The following is a 20,561-nucleotide window of genomic DNA, read 5'->3' on the forward strand; positions in this document are numbered from 1 at the left end:
TGACTTTTGACAAGGACATGTTAAGGAGATGGGTTTGGTAAGGCTAAATACCACATGAACCGCTCTCCCAGATCTATAATATCCCGTCAATAAACATTATGTCCTTTTCTGTTTCCTAGGTCAGCACTACAAGGCTGGCCAGAAGACCGCCAGGAAGACCAGCGCACTTTACTGGGCTCTGAGCCTCCTGTACACCCTCCTCCTTCTCCTCCTCCCCACGGAGCCCACCTGGTGGGTCCCCACACCCAGTCATCGCCCTGCATAGTGCCCCACCACCGCCTCAGCCTCAACCCAGACGGCTCGGCCTCCAATTGCACGTTGTCGCATAGCCGCTCGCGGGAGAGCTTCCACAGCATGCGTCGCGCCTCCTCCGTGGACGAGATCGAGGCCATGAGGCCCGACTGGGACCGAAAGAACCGGAGAGCAAGCGTCCGGCCAGGCAGCAGCAGCACCGGTGAGACATAGGAGATGGAGAACGGAGGACTCTTTCTATTATCCTCTGTGGTTTTTACCTCATCATCTGACGTGTGTGTGTTTGCAGGTGCAGTAAACAGTAAGTCCAACATACTGAACTCCACATCAGACTCAGACCTCATGCGGTACCGCACCATCTCCAAAATCCCTCAGATCACTCTCAACTTTGTGGATTTCAAACCGGACCCACTCATCGCCCTGCCCTCCGGGGAGATGGACATCATAGCTCCATGCAAACTCATCGACCGGACGCACAACGTCACAGAGAAAGTCACACAGGTAGGACGCAGTTTGTGTGTGGAGTGTGTGGTGTGCTGTGCATGGAGAGAGGCTGCGCTTGTCATTTGGGACAGTTTCCACCGTCTGAGCTTTTCTGGGCTGCTGAAATGTTTTGGCGTCAGACTTATTCCTTTTTCTATTCCCTGTTGCAGTCTAGCCAGTTCTGAACTTGGGAGTTAAGTACTGAAAGTTTGTCTGCGCTTATATACGCAATTCTTAATGCAAAGAATATTTGTGCGCTTGGTGGTTTCTGAGAGATATGTAAGTATGTTAGCATAATTCACTTAGCTCCTTCACTCGCTGTAATCTGACAAGCCTTCCTGGGGCGATAATGCTTGTAACACCAGCTCAAGTAAATGACAATGAGATTGATTGAGCTCTGATGAGAGGATGATGAAGGATGGCGTGGCGGCATTTCTATTACCAGTAATTGACTTAGAGAGTAACAGAGAAAGGACGTATGGGAAATGTTGTGAAGCAGCTCTTTCATTCTCACAAGCCTGTGTTCTCCAACTCCCATTTCCCTCCGCAGTCACTTCCTTTCTTCCCTCATAGGCTGCTAACTCATCACCTCTTTCACGCTAATTGCCCTTTAAAAGCTTCTACCTCTCTGTAGATGTTCTGTCTTAAGTTTTGTTTGATATGCTTATCTCCTGGTTACAGACGGTTACGGTTATGGTGCTTCCTATAGCTCAGTGCAATAGAATATGCAGTAAAGTGCAAAACATATGGAGGCAGTGTATAACTTGAACTGACAAAAATTATAAATGTCAACTGTGATTCCATATGCTTTAAGAAAAACTAAAAAAACGAAATTGCACGCATGCACTCTTTAATGACACTCGTAGATGGCTTTGATGAGTTGTGAAATTGTTGTGTCTGGCTGCCATTCTCACATTGAAAAATGATTTGTGTCTGGACCCACCACCTGTGTTACTTCACCACATGGGCTTAAAAAGCATTCGTCAAAGTAACTCGGTTTAGGAGACACAGAAGAGGCGACCATATGGGACGTACGGGAGGAAGAAAAGTCTGCTTTGACTTCATCGCTTAACCGAGGCGGTTGTTTTGTTGCACTCAAAAGAAGCCACATTTAGCAAATTTGTAAAAATGAACCTTGGATCAAACTTCTTTTTGAATGTTGACAGATGAGAGTTATAATGAGGGCAGTGGTTGCACAAACAAGGTGGTTTTGTTGGGAAAGTTTTCTTGTCTACTTGTGCGGAAAGAGGAACTCAGTTTTGGGCCATTTTTAGGAAGAGTAAGAGTCTTCCAGAGTATTATTTAGAGTTACTCACTTACTTACTTAAGCCTTTGTGTGTGTGTGTGTGTGTGTGTGTGTGTGTGTGTGTGTGCATGCGTGTGTATTCAGCAGTGACGTCTCAGATTGAATGCCAATTTGACATCTCATTAATCAGCTCCCTGTAGATTAATCAGTTTGTTGTTAAAGCCCATGTCTCTTCTGGGATTCATGTGACTGTGACGAACTGCAGGGGAAATGTTCATTGCAAGAAACGTGCCGTAGACTTCAAAACTTGCAGCCGTCTGACAAAGATGACATCTCACATCCCTAAAACTGTGTCATCTTACAATTTAGCTTGTTGTAAATCACCTTGTGCTCTTTCTTGTCTTACTTTCAAATGAATTAATGACTGGATATTCTCTTTTGTCAGAAAGGCTCTTTAAGTAGTGACAGGATAAAACCTGAGTTTTGGATTTTTGAGGGCCTCTACCCTTCCAATTATCTTGGGTTTGTCTAGTTTATAGTTCAAGATATCAGGGTGGATTTTCCTCCTCTCACATGTAATCTCCTCTGTATGAAAGACAATCTGTTTTGTCAGAATTCCCCTCTTTTATTGTGGTTTCACTGTGCCTGAATATCATCGTATCATACACGTTTTCTCACATGCATGAATATTTATTAAAGTGAGTGTTGACTCAACAACAACAAAAACAACGGTATAAAATATCTTCTTCCTGGAAGCCTGCAGTGCAAAATAACTGGGTTGTAACACTGAATGACTCAAACTTACAGTCTTTTAAAAACTTAAATGATGGTCTTTAGAGAATTTCATTTGATTACAAGTTTCATTTTGCAAGAGAATCTGTTTGTAGGCCATATGGCATGCAATCAAAAACTTCAGTTTAACATGGAGACCAGTAATGAAGTCCTTTAATTCCAAATTGTCAACTTTCTTTCTTTATCTTAATCCTTCTGTTAGGACTGTAGTCTACACAGAGTTACAAAGAGGAATATGAACAATCTTTCACATGGTGTGAGTGAGCCATCCTGCCCTCTTTTCTACTTCAGTAAGAATGGGAACATCAACAGACAATAATCCAAAGTTAATGACGCAACACAATCTATATAAATATAAAGCTAATGCAATCATGCTTAAGCATGTGAGGTGCAGCTGGCAAGGTCACAACATAACCCCTAGTGGCTGTGCGTGCGTGTGTGTGTGTGTGTGTGTTACAGTATGTTACAGTGCAGATGGAGGAAACAGCACCAGCTGTGTCTCCAAATGCTATCGACTGCTATTTATAGACAATTATAGACAGTTAAGGGAAAAATGGAAAAACACAAAATGAGATGCATCTATTTTTTTTTGTCTTTTTAAAGTATAAAACAATTGGGGGTAATGTGGGAAAGAAAACTGAGTGCAGAAGTCACAAACCTATAATAAGATCACAGCAGCAGGATGTTTTTTTTTTATGTCTGACGTTCAATCCCATAACTTCCCCAAAGAATCGCTCCCACCTGCCCTCTGACCCTCCTGTGGAGACCAAGAGTCTCCTGGTTTTCAGTCGGCTACAGCAGCTGATTTCAGCGATCACTATGTCTTCAACTACAGAGAGACAAATAATCAGTTAAATCTACAACTGAGCTGTGAGCTTCAACTTCAAACCTCCATACTCTTTGATCTATGTGACACATGCTTTACAACAACTGCTCAGTGGATATTACTCATGGCAGCTGTATTACCAGCTCAGTCCTGAAGATGGCAGCACCACATCAGGTAGTGTGATGACAGGCCTCGGTAATCCCTCAGAGGAGCAGAGAAGAAGATGTTGCAAGGCAAACAAGGCTGAATAATTTAAATGTTCCATAAAACATCTGACACCCTGAACATGAACACATGCGGATTTTCTCTCTCATTTGGAATGACTCCTGGCACTGTCCCATTTTCCTCTTCTGAACATGTTGGTTTTTACATCTTGTGCTTCAAGACCAAGCTGCTTTCACTCAGGCTGGCTCGAGATTATTGACTTCTCTTACTTTGTGCACATACAAACGGCCAGAATGTAAATAAATCAGCTGCTTTAGATGTAAATATCTATTCTTAGGAAGCTTCTTTTGACAGAGCAACAATCAATGAACATCTTATTTTCGTTTCATGACAGTCAAGTTGACTTGTGTGTCTTATTCAGTGTTTAGAAAGGCGTGAAGAGCTGAGCAGACAACTGAATATAGAGATGTATAGAGGAAAACTTGTTTCAAGCCTCACTGCACACTTGGATGCACTAACACACTTTAGCGACACTTATAGCTTCTATAACTATGGTCATGTCTTATAGGGGACACTCGATTAAATAGGGACTAAGACATACACTCCACACACTCCCCCCGCCACAGCTCTCATACAATATTCCTGACACACACCCATCTCCATACATGGCATTCCCACCGACACGTGAACATGAACTATGAGCACCCACGCATACACACACAGGAGGACAAACTCACTTGCAACCCACTGACGCTCTCTTACACTCACACACACACACTACCTCTCCACTTTAGCAGCCTGTCACATCCATCTCCACAGTGGGATCCAATGGAGCCATGGATGGCACACACCGCGCCCAGCAGCAAAGTGGTAGGAAACCGTCTTCACTTCTTAAATCAGACCGAGAACAAAATACAGTTTGTGTTAGACGTTTGAGGTTTGGTTTATGTGTCGGAGAGTAGTGATTTTGGTGTTAGAAAGGCCTGTGTAATAAGACGTCTGTGTAAGATGTCCTTTTCAGTGACACAGCCCTCCAGTGTAGAGGGCTGAAAAGATTGAAGGGTGTTATTTTGATCTTGAGTGTCTCTTATTTCCGGCAGTTTGAGGAGGAACAGATGAAAATGCAGATGTAGAACATTTGTTGTTATTGTTGGAATTTAAAAATGTCTAAGTCTATATTCTGTTTTTACAAGAGTATATTTACAACCTTCACGTTGCAATCATACAATAATTTATTAATCACCACAGTAAGTATTTATGACTACAAAGTTTTATCTGTGTAAACAACACTCGATGTTAGCTGCAGATGGTGTAAAGCCGTATTATTACAATATTGTTGAAAAGATGACGATGATGACGTACTGGATTACTTGGAAACATTGCAGACATTGATCCTTGAGACTGTATGTAATCAAATTACTGTACATTAACAGAATTGTTTGCTTCATCTTGCCCTAATTGTCGAGTAAAGTAACCCCAAAGTATCTGAAAATAAAGTCACAGTGCCAAATCTGTCTATTCAACTGGATCATCCGTAATATCATCAATGCAAAAATTGTTAATATTATTCATTCTGTTGTATTTTTGTGGACATCCAATTCCATACTTACAAAAGCTTTAAGAATTTAAATTAGAATTACTTATTATTTTATCTGAGTTCTACTCACATATCATGCTATTCTCTTCTAGTTTCATGCTGTGTTGTTCTCTTTAAGGATGAAAGTAAGGAGTCAGACTGTCAGGTCTTGGTGCTTTAAGTGACTCTGCTAGTCCAATTTGTCTTCTGGGGCCATATGACGACAAAGAGGTTCACTTCCAAATTGGAGGCAGGACATGAGAGCTGGTGGAGAGACATACTTTATGGTACTTTGACAAGATTCAGTCCCAATTAAGCAGCACATAAAAGTCCAACATTTTGGGTAACAATCTTCAAAAAGTGTTTACTGACAAGAAAAAGTTGGGACATAGTTGGGATGATGGTCTCACAAGTTTAATGCTGAGCACCCAGGTAGAGACATCTTGTGCCAAAAATAGTCTTAATTAAAATGATTTATTTAGCTATATTTCCCAGACTCATACTATTCTTCTCCTCTCCCTGCTGAGGCACTGCAGCTTAGACTCAAACTGTTACCATATTTTATCAAGACAAACACTTACATAAATCATCAAAAGTGAGTTATTTTATTGTTGGTAATGATTTAAACTCAGCTATACTTCATATTTTCCATTCCCACATGAAACTGCTACTACTTTGTGACTTCTAAGCTGTGTGCATATAGGGTCGGCATACAGGGTGCTGTAATGAGCCTCAAAGAATCTTTATTGTGCCATTATGTCAAGTCAATTTTATTTGTATAGCGCCAAATCACAACAGAAGTGATCTCAGGGCACTTTTCACATAGAGCAGGTCTAGACCGTAATCTTTAATTTACAGAGACACAGCATTCCCCCATGAGCAGCACTTGGTGACAGCGGCAAGGAAAACCTCCCCTTTAATTGGAAGACACCTCGAGCAGAACCGGGCTCTAGGTGGGCGGCCATCTGCCTTGACCGGTTATGTTGGGGGAGAAAGAGGGAGGGGGAGAGAGAGACACAGAGAAGTACAGTAACAATAATAATAATAATAGAAATATGACTAATAATAATAGTAGTAGCAGTGGGCGTCAAGCCGGACCACAGGGACAGCAGGCGGTCTGCAACTGAAGAGCCACACTATGAGGAAGATGCCAAGTTAGTAACATGAATCAATAGGACATGAATGCATACAGATTGAGAGGAAGAGAAGGAGAGAAGAGCTCATGGGAAGTCCCCTGGCAGAATCTAGGCCTATAGCAGCATAACTAGGGGCTGGTCCAAGGCAAGCCTGGGCTGGCCCTAATTATAAGCTTTATTAAAAAGAAAAGTTTTAAGCCAACTCTTAAATGTAGAGAGGATGTCTGCCTCCCAGACCCAAACTGGAAGTTGGTTCCACAGGAGAGGAGCCTGATAGCTGAAAGCTCTGCCTCCCATTCTACTTTTAGGGACTCTAGGAACCACAAGTAAGCCTGCATTCTGGGAGCGCAGTGTTCTAGTGGGGTAATAAGGTACTATGAGCTCTTTAATATGCTGTAGTGCTTGACCAGTAAGGCCTTTGTAGGTGAGAAGGATTTTAAATTCTACTCTGGATTTTACAGGGAGCCAGTGCAGAGAATCTAAAATGGGAGAAATAAAATCTCTTTTTCTAGTTTTTGTCATTACATGTGTAGATGTATTCTGGACCAGCTGGAGAGTCTTTAGAGACTTGTTAGGGCAGCCTGATAATAAGGAATTGCAATAACCCAGCCTAGGAATAACAAAAGTGTGGACTAATTGTTTAGCATCTTTTTGAGACAGGATGTGCCTGATTTTTGAAATTTTGATTACTATTTTTCAATATAAGTGAAAAAAGACAGTCCTTGATATTTGTTTTATGTGGGAGTTGAAGATCCTGATCAAAGATAACTCCCAGATTCCTTACAGTGGTGCTGGATGCCAGGGTAATGCCATCTAGAGTAGTTATATCATTAGATAATGTGTTTCTAAGGTGTTTAGGGCCAAGCCCAATAACTTCAGTTTTTAATGCCAATTAAATGTTCCAGTCTCAGTAATAGAATGTGATGGTCAATGGTGTTACAATGGAGCTACTTTAAAGGACTATAGTACACAGCCTGTTACTAAAGACAGATTGATCATATCTACTAAAAAAATGCTAAGGGTAAAACTTCCTTAAGCAGCCTAGTTAGGATGGGGTCTAAGAGACAGGCTGATGGTTTTGATGAAGAAATCGTTGAAGTTAGTTCAGGAAGGTCAATTGGAGAGAAAGAGTCTAAATTAGGTTTTACAGCTGTCTCTAAGGTTCCTGTATTTGAGGATAAATCAGTACCTGTTGAGGGCAGGAGGTGATGAATTATGTCTCTAATAGTTCGAATTTTATCATTAAGGAAGCTCATGAGGTCGTTACTACTGAGAGCTATAGGAAGACATGGATCAATAACGTTATGACTCTTTGTCAGCTGCTGAAAGTGCTGAAAAGGAACCTAGGGCTGGTTTTATTTTCCTCTATTAATGATGAGTAATAGGCGGTTCTGGCATGACAGAGGGCCTTCCGATATGTTTTAAAGGACTAGTATATAAGATTTAGTGGTATCTAGTGGTGAGATTGCAGATTGCAACCAACTGAATACCCCTCCCCTCACCCTCCCCTTCCAAGCGTGTAGGAGAACCTACGGTGGCCTCGAGACTCACAAAAAACATGAAAGACCCTCTCTATAACCAGGGGCTCATTCTAAGGTAATGAAAACACAATCCTTGTTGTGATTATACTCCAATTAAATATGGCCGTACCTATGAATATTATATTCCATTTCTGCCAAGTCCGTTCCACTGGATGCCACTAAATTCTACACACTGGACCTTTAAGACTATCTTGCCAGACTAAGTGAGATTCTTCCAGTTTTGTAGGACACCATATCCTTTTAAGTTTTCGCAGTGTTTGCTTTAATTTGCGGGTTTGGGAGTTACACCATGGAGCTAACCTCTTTCGTTTTATTATCTTCTTTCTTAAAGGGGCGATGGAGTCGAGTGTCATTCACAGTAAGCCTGCAGCACTGTCAACAAGATGATCAATTTGGAAGGGACTAAATTTAGCATAGGAGTCCTCTGTTGTATTGAGACATGGCATTGATTTATATGCTGATGGAATTGCTTCCTGAAATTTAGCTACAGCACTATCAGATAGACATCTAGTGATATTTTTGTGTAATGGCATATAGTCCAGTAATAGGAATATTAGTTTTTCAGGTTGGGTGTGAAAGACTAAGTACAAGGCTTTGAATGAGTTATAATTAAGTTTAGGTCTAGGGTTGATTAATAGGGTTGAGTCGAAAATGGCTGCAACTCCACCTTCTCAGCTGGTGTCTCGAGGAATGTGAGTATTAATATGACTGGAGGGAGTGGATTCATTTAGGCTAACATATTCTTCATAACACAGCCAGGTTTCAGTAAGACAAAATAAATCAATATGATAATCTGATATTAGATTTACTAATAGGCCTACAGCTTTAGGTGACAGAGAGCTAATGTTTAATTCTTCTATTTTGTTTTACTATTTCAGTGTTGGTGTTATTTTTTTATTAGATTTTTATGTATAACTCCTCTCCTGTTTACTTTTGATTTAATTGATTTAAGTGTTCGGGGAGTGTGGTTTTAGGTGGGTAACTGTTCTAATGGAAGCACAGAGAAGAATGTGTAGGACTGTAGCTCTGCCTCCTGGTCTCAACTCTGGGTTGTCATGGTTTTGGTATAATAATCTCAGTCACATTTCTAGATATGAGAGCAGCTCCATCCAAAGTGGGATGTATACTGTCTCTCCTAATCAGACCAGGTCTTCCCCAGAAGGTCTGCCAGTTATCTACAAAGCCCACGTCATTTGCTGGACACCACCTCGACAGCCAGCAGTTGAATGATGATATGCGACTTTACATGTCATCACTGGTCAGATTTGGCAGGGACTCAGAGAAAACTACGGAGTCCAGCATTGTCTGTGCATATGTACATACTGACTCAACATTAATTTTAGTGACCTCCTTTTGGTGTAATCGGGGGTCATTACCGCCGATGTGAATAATAATTTTACTATCTTTACACTTATCCTTAGCCAGCAGTTTTAAATGGGATTCTATGTCACCTGCTCTGGCCCCAGGAATGTATTCATCTACGTTTGCCGGTTTCGCTAACTTAATGTTTCTCACGATAGGGCTGCCAATGATCAGAGTTGGCTTCTCAGTGGGTGTGTAACTGATTGGGGAGAACCTGTTAGAAACATGAATCAGTTAGTGGTGAACCGTGGGCTTCTGATTGGGGCTACGCTTCCTTCAGACAGTCACCCAGCCACCCTGGCTTCCCAGCTGCTCAGGAGCTACAGGGGAATAGGAGCTACACTGGTTGGCTTGCATCGGCAACTGGGGACTGGCTATGTCAGCAGCTAACAATTGGGTTTCCATGGTGTGGAGCTGCGCTCCCAATCACTGAGCCTCGCCTCAAACACTGCAAATAACCTTCATTTATTACATGTACCATCATGACTAAAGGAGGTAGAGGAATAGCTAAGCACAAAATACACTGAGCAAGAGAAAGCGAGAGAGTGAGAGGGAGAGACAGAATAGGGTGACCATAACTTTAAACCCCGAAACTGGACCCTTAAGTGTACTGCACATTTATACACGGGCACATGTATGCGCTTATGCACATACCATAGGTGTTTTCATCAGGATGGGGGACAATTATTTCACTGCTTAGCACACCTACCAAGCGTACCTTCAACACCATGGACAGCGCCTCAGCAGATGAAAAATTATGTTTTGTCTCCCAAAATCCACCAAGGTATTTGTCATTGTGCACAAGCGTAGGCTGCTGGCTAAATGGCCGACTGTGACACAACAAAACAAGGTATAAATCTCTTTGTTGCCCTTAAAAAATTTATAGGCTTTAACAAAAATAACTAACTTACATCTTCATGGTACGCTATGCTACGAGCTGGCTGCGAATTTAAGAGAGATTAAAATGTCAAAACATTAAATCACGATTGCACCTCGTTAATAACAAAAACCAAGAAAGATCCTTTAAAGAAAATTACCTTTAAAAAGATTGCCAGATACTTTACACTTTGCAGTCTTTCATCTTAGAGTTTCTTTTCTGGAGCTCTCAGCTCTCAGGGAGACCACCACTAATGTTTGGCTGGGTCACTGTAAGAGAGAAGCCATCGGTAGCTGCTAAGCTAAACTGCTAAGCTAAAGTAGCTAGCAGATCTGAATAGTGTGTAACCAACTGTGGGATTAGCTAGAAAGTCACTAAAAGAAGGAGAACGCTATGAGTGCTTGAGCAGAACTAGTGTAAGTTTACATGTATAGTAGGTAATTATCTGCAGTAATGAAGAATATAGTAAAATTATCTGAGTTGAGAGCAGCAAAAATGCTACCAGTAACAATACACTTACTGCAGCACGTCAGCAGCACGTCAGCAGCACGTCAGCAGCACGTCAGCAGCACGTCAACCAAAGAGACTATGATAGATTGTAGACTTATATTACGTTAAATGGAATTTAGGTTGTGTATATTTCTTTAATGAGCTGGCTTTACAGGAAATAAGGGGAACAGATCTCTGTGGAGAAGGCAGGAGGAGTGTGTCACATCTCTACTGTACTTTAACTGTGTGTGTGTGTGTGTGTGTGTGTGTGTGTGTGTGTGTGTGTGTGTGTGTGTGTTTGTGCTTATATATGTATCCTCTTATGAGATGTGAAGTGCATAATATATAAGTTTGTGTGTGTGTACTACAAGACAGTGTGCCTTTCTGAGTCCATCTTTCACATCTCTCTACTGAACAGTGACGTTACTTGCATGGACTTGGGTGATTAAGGGTGCAAAAACTCTGTGAAATGTAATATTTCATATGATACCAGTGTAATTTGGCCACAAGGCAGAGTAGGTTCTGCTTATTTTAGACGTGGAACTTGTTTCCCGATTGTTATACTAATTTTATAACCTTGATGACTTTTAGACAGTGAGTCATCATTTATTTAGTCATCACTCAATAGCCATTGTGCTCTTCATTGGAAATACACAGCAAATACAGTATTTTGAGGTGAGACAGCTGGGCAATTTTGACAAGATCGATGACCAGATATATATATATACAGATATCCTGAACATAAAAAATGTTAATGTTAAAAGCAAAAAAATACAATCATGTATCATCATCATGTATTTTTGCTTGTAACATTTTTCTTTTCTGTGTGTTGCTATGTTGTCCACAAGGCAGTTCATAGCTTCTTCCCCAGTGGTACTGCTTTCAATAAATTGTGCAAAGGTCACACCATATATTTAGACTGTACATTTTAGGAAGTGAGTACATATGGGTTCTGTCTAGCCATTCAAACTTTGTTGCAACCCACTCAATTGAAGTTGTTCAGTACCAGTTAGTGAGTGGAAGGCCTGTACTGTATGAAATAGAGCAATCATACATAAAACCATTGCAGACCAGCAAGGAAAACAGTTTCAAACTTGAAACCATGATTTGTTAGGGGATTTAACATATAACAGAGACTTTGATCAGACTTAATTTTCTCTGCATGCTGCTACTTCATTCATGTTCTTTTAGTGTACAGTATAGCAAAGCTGTTGTGGCTACAGCTCCTGTTATTCCATTAACTGAATTCCCCACTAGTCAAAGTCTGATGATACATATTTGCATAGGGTCATGAGTATGCATGAGCTCTCTAAATAGTGTATGACCTGAATGATTCAAAAGTAGGTATTTTTAGCAGTGCCACATGTTTTTTGCTGAGAAAGCACCAGGGGGCCGAACTCTAATGTGACACTGTAGTTGTTTTGGTGAGAGATGCACCTCTGGCTAAGTCCCAGAGCAGGGTTGTGTCCGTTAAATAGGACAGAAATTAGTAGAAATGAAGAGCGCTACTCAGTCTACCTAGAGGAGAATATTTTATCCAGCCATTTGTGTTTGTTGAAGGCTGTGGATGATTTCAAAGACATCTGCATGTGTAAATGGTTTGATTTCTTCCCCTTATTTGATTATAACTCCATCACGCATATATTCTACATGTTTCTCACTGCCATCACTACTCTGAACATTTTTGGGTGGAGGTATCTCAGGCAGTTTAGGGGAGCAGTTAAAACATCAGGACTTGAATTTTGCGAACATTTCCTCCAGACATGAGTCCAAATTGCAGTAGTAGTTCATGCAATAAAAAAGAGACAGCAGTATAATGGACACCATAAACCTCTCTGTTCTTGTTCACATGTAGTATGTGCACCATTCATCAACAAACAGAAATAACCCCTAAGGCAAGAAGACCATTAACCTTTTTCCTATTTGCAACACCTATCTTAAATAGTCTTCATTTTGTGTTCAAATACCCCTATTCTTTCTTCATTTAGGATATTTTTGTCATCAGTTTTAAGTGCAACAATATGGTAATTTTTTGGTGAAAAGAGCGCCAGTGCTTGGCTCTGTCAGTTAATGGGCTGGAATAGAGTAGAGTCTGGGAGCATGTGACGCACTCAACCTGCAGGACTGTAATTTAGCCGCCCGCTCTGTGGCTCTGCCTCAATACCTCAAATTGATTGAGTGCTTCCTCCATGTGAGTTCAATGACCCACAAAGACGGAAAGCATGTTGTCAGAGTCTTGGAGCAATGTGTATCTACCAAATGCCAGTCTTCATCTCTATTCAGATGGGACTAGTTTCCACAGAGTAGGTTTAGTAATTGTACATGACAGATCAGCTTTATTTGCTGTATTTTTTGTAGTAATGTAATGATATCCGAAGAAACATTTTGTCACCTGTGGGATATTGTAAGCTCTGTTTTTTCTGTGCTTGCTCCCAGAGTGTTACCATTCATCAACACCAAACATGCAAGTCACATAATTTGCGTGAGGTAGAGCGTAGGATGAAGAACATTACATAAAGCATTACTCACTCTACAAAGCAGCTCTAATACTACATGTGAACACAATAGTAGTTATCTTTACCTGGTATTTCAATATCATCTGTTATTTTCTTTCACGCTTGAGATTTTAACCCAAGTCCCGGTAGAAAAACAGAGTGAAGTTACATGACTCCAGGAGTTCAGAAACAAACAAAATGAACTTCTTCTTCATTCTTCCTCATGTATAGTAAGTTCATAACTTCTGTGTCTCGTCAATACCAAAATACTACTGAACCTACTACTAGGGGTGTGCCTGATTACAAATAGTTATTCAGCAAAGCAGTAATAGTGGGGTTTTTATGAATATTTGTTTCATACAAATATTTCAAAAATTATTTGTTTTTGGGAAGCTGTTACGTCTATCAGCAGGTCTCAACAAGGGGAGTCACATCCACCTGCTACATGACGCACACTTCCTAATTTGGACATGACTCCTGAAGTTAAGGGTGTTCCCCAGAGATAAAGCTGAGCTACTGACACATGCAAAGGGCTCCCAAGGGACTCTCCATAACCTGTTGTTCCCCTTCTCCTTTCCACAAAGTTCGATTGTAAAATATAAGCAACAAATGAAAAGTGCAAAGCAATTATCACCTTTGACATTCTTCCCTACACATTACACAGTGTGCTGTCTCTGTGTTATGGGTGTATAAATAGGTAGAGGTCTGTCTGCAATGAGGCGATGAGTAAAGCTCAGTAGTCAGCGCAGTCATCTGTGATCTGGGAGACTCCAGTTCGAGACCCAGTGTGGGGACCTCCTTCATAAGCTTATTTATTCATGAACACTTATTGTAACACTTTAATTTTCTAAAATTAAAAGCGTAATAAAAACAAAAACAAAAACAAGATTTTTAAGCCTCTTTCCACTTTTATTCAAATACAAATACAAATAATTTTGCTGCCTAAACAAATACAAATACAAATACTGGCCCTATGCACATCCCTACCTACTACAAGTCAACATATTTGGGGTCAAAGTTCAATTAATTTAAACTTTGGCTGCAAAACCTGGCAGAATCACACTAGTATATTGTATATCATACTGACACATTCAGGGAGGTGAAATCCTTCCCCTTAATTTAACTCAACTTGATAAATTCCTCAACTTAATTTCATCTGTCTACCACCACCTTCACTATATTTTGGAGAAACAACAGTGATTCCGGTCTCATCCAAAAGGGTACATGAAAAGATAGACATCTTTTGTTATTAAGATTATATCAGATGTTTGGGAAACTTATCCCGTGTGAAGGAGTAAGACTTATATCAGGCATAGAGTAAAACTTGTTGAGCATTGCCCAGTTGAAGCATTGTAACTCATGCATGAATCATTGTGTTAAGACAGGAGCGTAGTGCCAGAAGTGACTTTCAAAATGTCTTCTGTGTTGAACAAATGTGCTCATTCTCAAGCAGCTAATCTATATCAGACTAATCTATTTTTCCCTCCTGCCACCCCAGCCCAGAGCCACTCCAGTCAAACAACATTAGAGAGACATCGATTTGGCCATTTGTAACGCTCTATATAACGTTAGTTGCTTGAAAGTAAATTTTGGTGTGTGTCTTTGAAACAACATGATGACACTGTTCCATGGGGCCTGCAGGCCAATCATGATTGATTGTCCTACACTGTTACACTGTAGCTTCAGTGTACAGGTTTTAACTATAATACATCATAGTTCTGTGTGAACTTGGTCCTTGTTTAGCTGATGTCAATCAAATAAAGGAACCAATTAAAAATCTTCTATAAAGTAAAAAATAAAATTACAAAACTCTACAACATTTCTGTGTGTGTGTGTGTGTTTGAGTGCTGGTGTGTGTGTGTGTGTGTATATGTGTGTGTACCTCAGCAGGGACTGGCAAACTGAATCTGTCCAGCTCTAATTCACACCCAGGCAGGAAGCTTCTCAATCTGTTTTCAGTCTGATTGAACGCCTTTTACCACTGCTGGCAGGGTATCTCTGTCTTTGTCCATCACACACACATACATACACACACACACACACACACACACACACACACACACACACACACACACACACACACACACACACACACACACAATCAACGGCATACTCTGAAAGGCAGATGGTATGACAGTTGCAGGGTGAAATGACAGTCCAGTGAGAGAGACACGGAAAGAGAAGGTGAGACAGTGAAGGTGGGGTTCAGGGATGAAGGAAGGATGGAGAATGAAGGGAACTAAACAGGTGAATAGGAAGAAAGAAGTTGGTAGGGAACGAATGAAGGAAAGGAAATGCAAAACACATAAAAATAAAAGAAACAACGGAAGTAATTAAAGAGGGAAGGATAGACAAGAGATTGTAGAAAAGCACAGAAGGAAAAAGCAAATAAAATGTTGGAGGGAATAAACAAGGCAGGAATAAAAAGGAACAAAGAAGGGAAGGAAAGGGGGAAGAAAGAAGTAGAGAAGGAGAGGAGAGGCCTAAAGAGAGAGAGAGAGAGAGAGAGAGAGAGAGAGCGAAGACCACATTGAAGTAAAAGTTCAAAGAGCCACAAATGAAAGATGAGAGGGGCTTACAAAGCCACACAGTCTGCTCCCACACCTTCACTCACTCTGTCTATCCCCTGCTTCATTTCCTCTCATTTCTTCACAAATCTTCTTATCTGTCACATCTATCCTTACTTTCTTTTACCCCCATCATCTCCTTTTCTCTCCCCATGACCCGTACTGCTTCTCCTTTCTTCATTCCTTTTTCTCCCTGTCTTTCTTTGTCTTTTCTTCTTTTACCCTTTGTCTTTTCCTCTTCTTTCCTATCTTTTCATCCCAGAGCCTTTAATTTCACTTTTCTTGCTTTTCTCCCCTCTTTTTCCCTCCTTCTTCTTTTGTCTTCCTATGCTCTCTTCTCTGTATGACCCATTTCCTTCGCCCTGGCCCCATTAATCACGGTGTTGTGGGTTCGGCCTGCCTTCCTCCCTGCCCGGCTGCTCTTCCTCATCATAGCAGGTAATTGAATCAGAGGAGGCTCAAGGTCCTGACAATAAGCAACCATTGATTGGTCTGTCATTTAGCCTGCTTACGTACGACCTGGCTGCTTTTTAGACTTGGCCGCCAGGGTCAGTTATGGTGTGGCAACATGTGTGATAATGGAGATCTATCTAGCTATATTTACCAGAGCAAATATCTGCCAGACAAGGAAGGCTGCTTCACAGTTTTGCGCTGTGGTAAATGGATGGGTGCATTACCTGGAGGATGCACAACAACATGGATTAGCTGGATAATGAAGGTGAGGAGGAGGCACGCATTAAATACTAATGGAAAAAAGACATAAAAGCAGAAAAGAAGTAAAAAGAAAGAACAGAGTCGTACATTGCAGTATATTACAGTACCCTGCCTTCTCTTATGATTTCCTGCCCAATATGTGTGTGTGTGTGCCCGCAGTTTTTTTTATCACGTCACCAGACTATATGTGCACCTACATCAAAGAACAATGATGTGACCTTAACTGAGTGAAATCCCCAGATGTCTTTGTGATCATAAAGCCTTACTGTGATGGTATAAATGAGACAATCCTGATGAAATATGATGCAGTCTATATGTTGCTCTCAGCCTTTTATGTTCTATCTGCAGTAGTGTGTTTTTTGGTGCCATCACTAAGAGTCGCAAAAGGTATAAATGTTTAAATCCTACATACAGGGGCTTTAAGTAACCTTAAGTTCACATGGAATTGGTATCAGGTGGTTAGTTAAACTGTAAGAAACATTTATACACTAGATGGATTAAACTGTGTATATAACGGCCTGTTAAACTTCATGGGTGTTGGTCTATAGGTTGGTCCACCTCATTGGTCCAGACTGAAATATCTCGACAACTATCAGATAGATTGAAAAAAATTATAATTTTACTTTGGTTTATAACCAAACAACTGCAAAACACATTATGTTTTGTGCTAATTCGCAAATGTTTGCATGCTAACATCAGCATGCTAGTATTATCATTGTGAGCATGTTAGCATGCTAATGTGAGGATTTAGCTTAAGTACAGCCTCACAGAGCAGCTAACATGGCTGTAGACCTGTTAGCACAAAAGCATACTTCTACTGTGCCTCTATTTTTAAGCGCATAAATTACAATCTGTGAAAAATAACTGCATCTGGTCTCAGTTTGAGCAACTTGAGATGCACTCAGTTTTATGCCTTACAATCAATTTCCGTCATCACCCACATGGGAGATGGTTGCATCCAGATTGGGTTACTGAGGCAGTCAGGGACCCACCTCGGACCAATCCATCAAAGGGCGTGCGGGGGGGAGGGCGGGGCGATGGAACGGGCTCATCTCAGGACGCAGTGGAGTGAACCAAGGCAGGCACAGAGGTGCTCTGTCACTGACACACACAAGCATACACACATGCAGCCCGCGTCGCTCATCCCCACAGTGCAGCCGGAAGCTAGTTTCCCTTATTTTATACCACTGAGGTTGTGTTGTAATAGCACTTACTGTATCAGAAGCAGTTTGGGTGTGTGAGTGTGCAGTTGCTTCAACAGTCTGAAGTAATGGAACACTAGTCTGTTGACAGAGATGCTAAACAGATTAAACAGCAATCCAATGAGTAAATGGCAATCCCTAAGGTCAACGCTAACACTGTGACTAGGAAATCAATAACTGACTCAATCTGTCTCATCTCTCTCTCTCACACTCACACACTCACACACACACACCAGTGCGATTACCTTCAGCAGTACAGCCGGTCCTCTTGAGACTACAGAACCTCTCCAGAGATTAGCTCCATGTTGGCTCCTAGGTGGCTGACAGGGAATGGAAGTGGAGGCTGCCATTTAAACCCAGTCATTATCCATGACCCTGGTTCAGACCTTGAGCCCTGCAGAAATATCATGGTAAATACCAGCAGAGCAGTGCTGCAACCAGACATGCTTCAGCACAGAAGCCGAATATAGAACTTTCACACTGCAGCCAGAGAGATGGAAAATATACAGTACTGTACTTCCACATATACACACAAGTAACATACAGATGTACTAATTATATTGTGTGTGTGTTTATGTGGAGAGATAAGATGGTGAAAAGAAAAACTCCTCCAGTCCCTTCTATCTTCTATTTAACTAACCTTAAGAGCCTTACATGGAGCGACACGTTCTCACTCCCAACTCATCAACATATAGATGATTGGTCTGGAGCGCTTGGCGTCACTTCTTAACACACCGGGTACCCCTTTAGCATCATTTTTTAACATCCATTCACCTTAATATTTACCTCCTGCGCTGCTATATGACACTTTGAGCATCAGTGTGGTGGGCAGACCGGATGATCCGCTGCCCGGACGTATTTTCCTCACTGTCAAATCCCGTGTTGAGGTTTTCTTTTAATGATATCCTTTTTTGATTGCGGTAGCGGCTACATTACCCATGAGCCTCATAGACTGTTACTATGGAGTCTACTCTGTGTTGTGCTATAAAAAACTTCTATACAGCCTGCTATTATATCTATTATTTACTTTTAATTATTGAATTTATTCCAAGCTGATTAAGATTTTTGTGTGTAGCTGGTTCACTGAGTCAAGCCCCAGTCTCTCTCTCTCACACACACACATACACAACATTGGAGTGCTTTATTGGATGATGTGGTTCGATATTAATTGAGGAAGACTGTTTTAAGCAAGGTGATTTCATATTAAATGTCCTCATATTCTTGGAAATATAAAATTAAATGAGTGACATCATATTTTACAATCACAGGCTATAAAAGGTCTTTTCTTAACAGAGACAGTGACATATGGATTCAGGTAGTTGTAATTGCAGCCGACTGGCGGAAATTTGAAAGATGATGGCAGACAATGCAAAACAGGAGTGGAACACGCCCTTCCCTAGCCTTCTGCTATCCAAACCTGACAAAAAAAAAAACTTTATTTCTCAGAATTGTAGGGGAAATGATTTAAATTGATGGCCTTAACATTTAATGGTACTTATATAGCGCCTTTTTAGTCTTCCAACCACTCAAACACCTTTTACACTACAAGCCACATCCACCCATTCACACGCTGATGGCAGGAGCTGCCATACAAGGTGCCAATCTGCCATCGGGAGCAATATCTTGCCAAGAATCTTGCCCGGGAATTGAACCGCCAATCTTCTGATTAGTCGATGACCCGTCCTGGGCCACAGCTGCCCCTCACCAGTTGAACTATCGTGTTGTTGAGTTATAAGGACACTTTTGTGTGTTCGTGTTGAGAAATATTGAGGATATCATGAAAAGAAAACCTTGACACGGGTTAGGAAAATACTTCTGGACAGCAGGTCATCCAGTCTGCCCACCGGACTGATGCTCACAGTAATAAGTGTAATATTAAGGTGAATGGACGGTCCTGCACGTTAAAAAGTGGCACTAAAGGGGTTCGTTAAAAGGTGAAGAGTTGTGAGTGAGAACATGTTGCATGGAGAGGATATTTAAACTGACATTTTTTAAAGCACCAGTTTTTCTGCAGAGACCAGTTAGTGTTTTGATATGTACTTCACCAGACACATGGAGGTGTGTGTGTGTGTGTGTGTGTGTGTTTCCCCAGTGTTTGCCCATTGGCTTGTTTGTCGACCATCTGCATGTGCAGCTTGTACGGAGGTGCTCATGGTTCTCAAGATTTCTGGTTCATCTGTGTGTTAACAAATTACTCCATACATAGACACCCCACCACCACCACTACCACCACCCCACACACACACACACACACACACACACACACACACACACACACACACACAAAAATCAGGGCTTCCCAGTACCATGTGCCACAGTGAGAAATCACCTCCTATTGAATCTTATTCAGGTTAGCTTGTTTCTTGCATAGAAAACTGCTTAGTACACAACTGCACTAACTGGGAAACAGACCAATCCATGCAGGAATATCAGCGGGGTGGGTCGGCTCATCTCAGCTGTGTGTGTGTGTGTGTGTATGTGTGTTGTTGTGTGTTGTTCAGCACCTTAACGCAGTGTGTCAGCATCGTAGCAGCGCATCATGCAATGTCTGTCCTGTCAAGAGCTGCAGCAAAGCCTCATGGGAGCTTGGAAGGTGTCCAGAGATTCTCGTGGACCCACCTGCTGAGTCTGACTCGTTTTCCAAAAGTTAAACTCGGCGGGAGACTCTAGTCTGCACTCTCAGTTACTCTCTCTCTCTCTATGCCTCTTTCTCACTTGATCTGTCTACCTCGTTCTCTCTTTCAATTTATCTCTCTCTCTGTTCTCATCTTTTTTTTATAGCTTTCTTTGTTTTTGCCTCTCAGTTTTTCACCCATTCTGTCCTCACTGTGTGGTAGT

At 41.3% G+C, this 20,561-nt stretch overlaps 1 protein-coding gene across 7 annotated transcripts in view; it reads left to right on the top strand.

Annotated features, from left to right (window-relative positions):
• Positions 1-20,561, top strand: part of kcnh2b (potassium voltage-gated channel, subfamily H (eag-related), member 2b) — a 243,079-nt gene that overhangs the window by 132,894 nt on the left and 89,624 nt on the right. For all 7 annotated transcript variants that reach the window (XM_042398707.1, XM_042398706.1, XM_042398713.1 and 4 more), the window contains 2 exons: positions 120-454; positions 542-753. In XM_042398707.1, coding sequence (XP_042254641.1) covers positions 120-454; positions 542-753 — 547 coding nt within the window. The remainder of the gene's footprint in view (positions 1-119; positions 455-541; positions 754-20,561) is intronic.

This window comes from Thunnus maccoyii, chromosome 21, assembly GCF_910596095.1.
Source record: "Thunnus maccoyii chromosome 21, fThuMac1.1, whole genome shotgun sequence".
NCBI classification, from domain to species: domain Eukaryota; kingdom Metazoa; phylum Chordata; class Actinopteri; order Scombriformes; family Scombridae; genus Thunnus; species Thunnus maccoyii.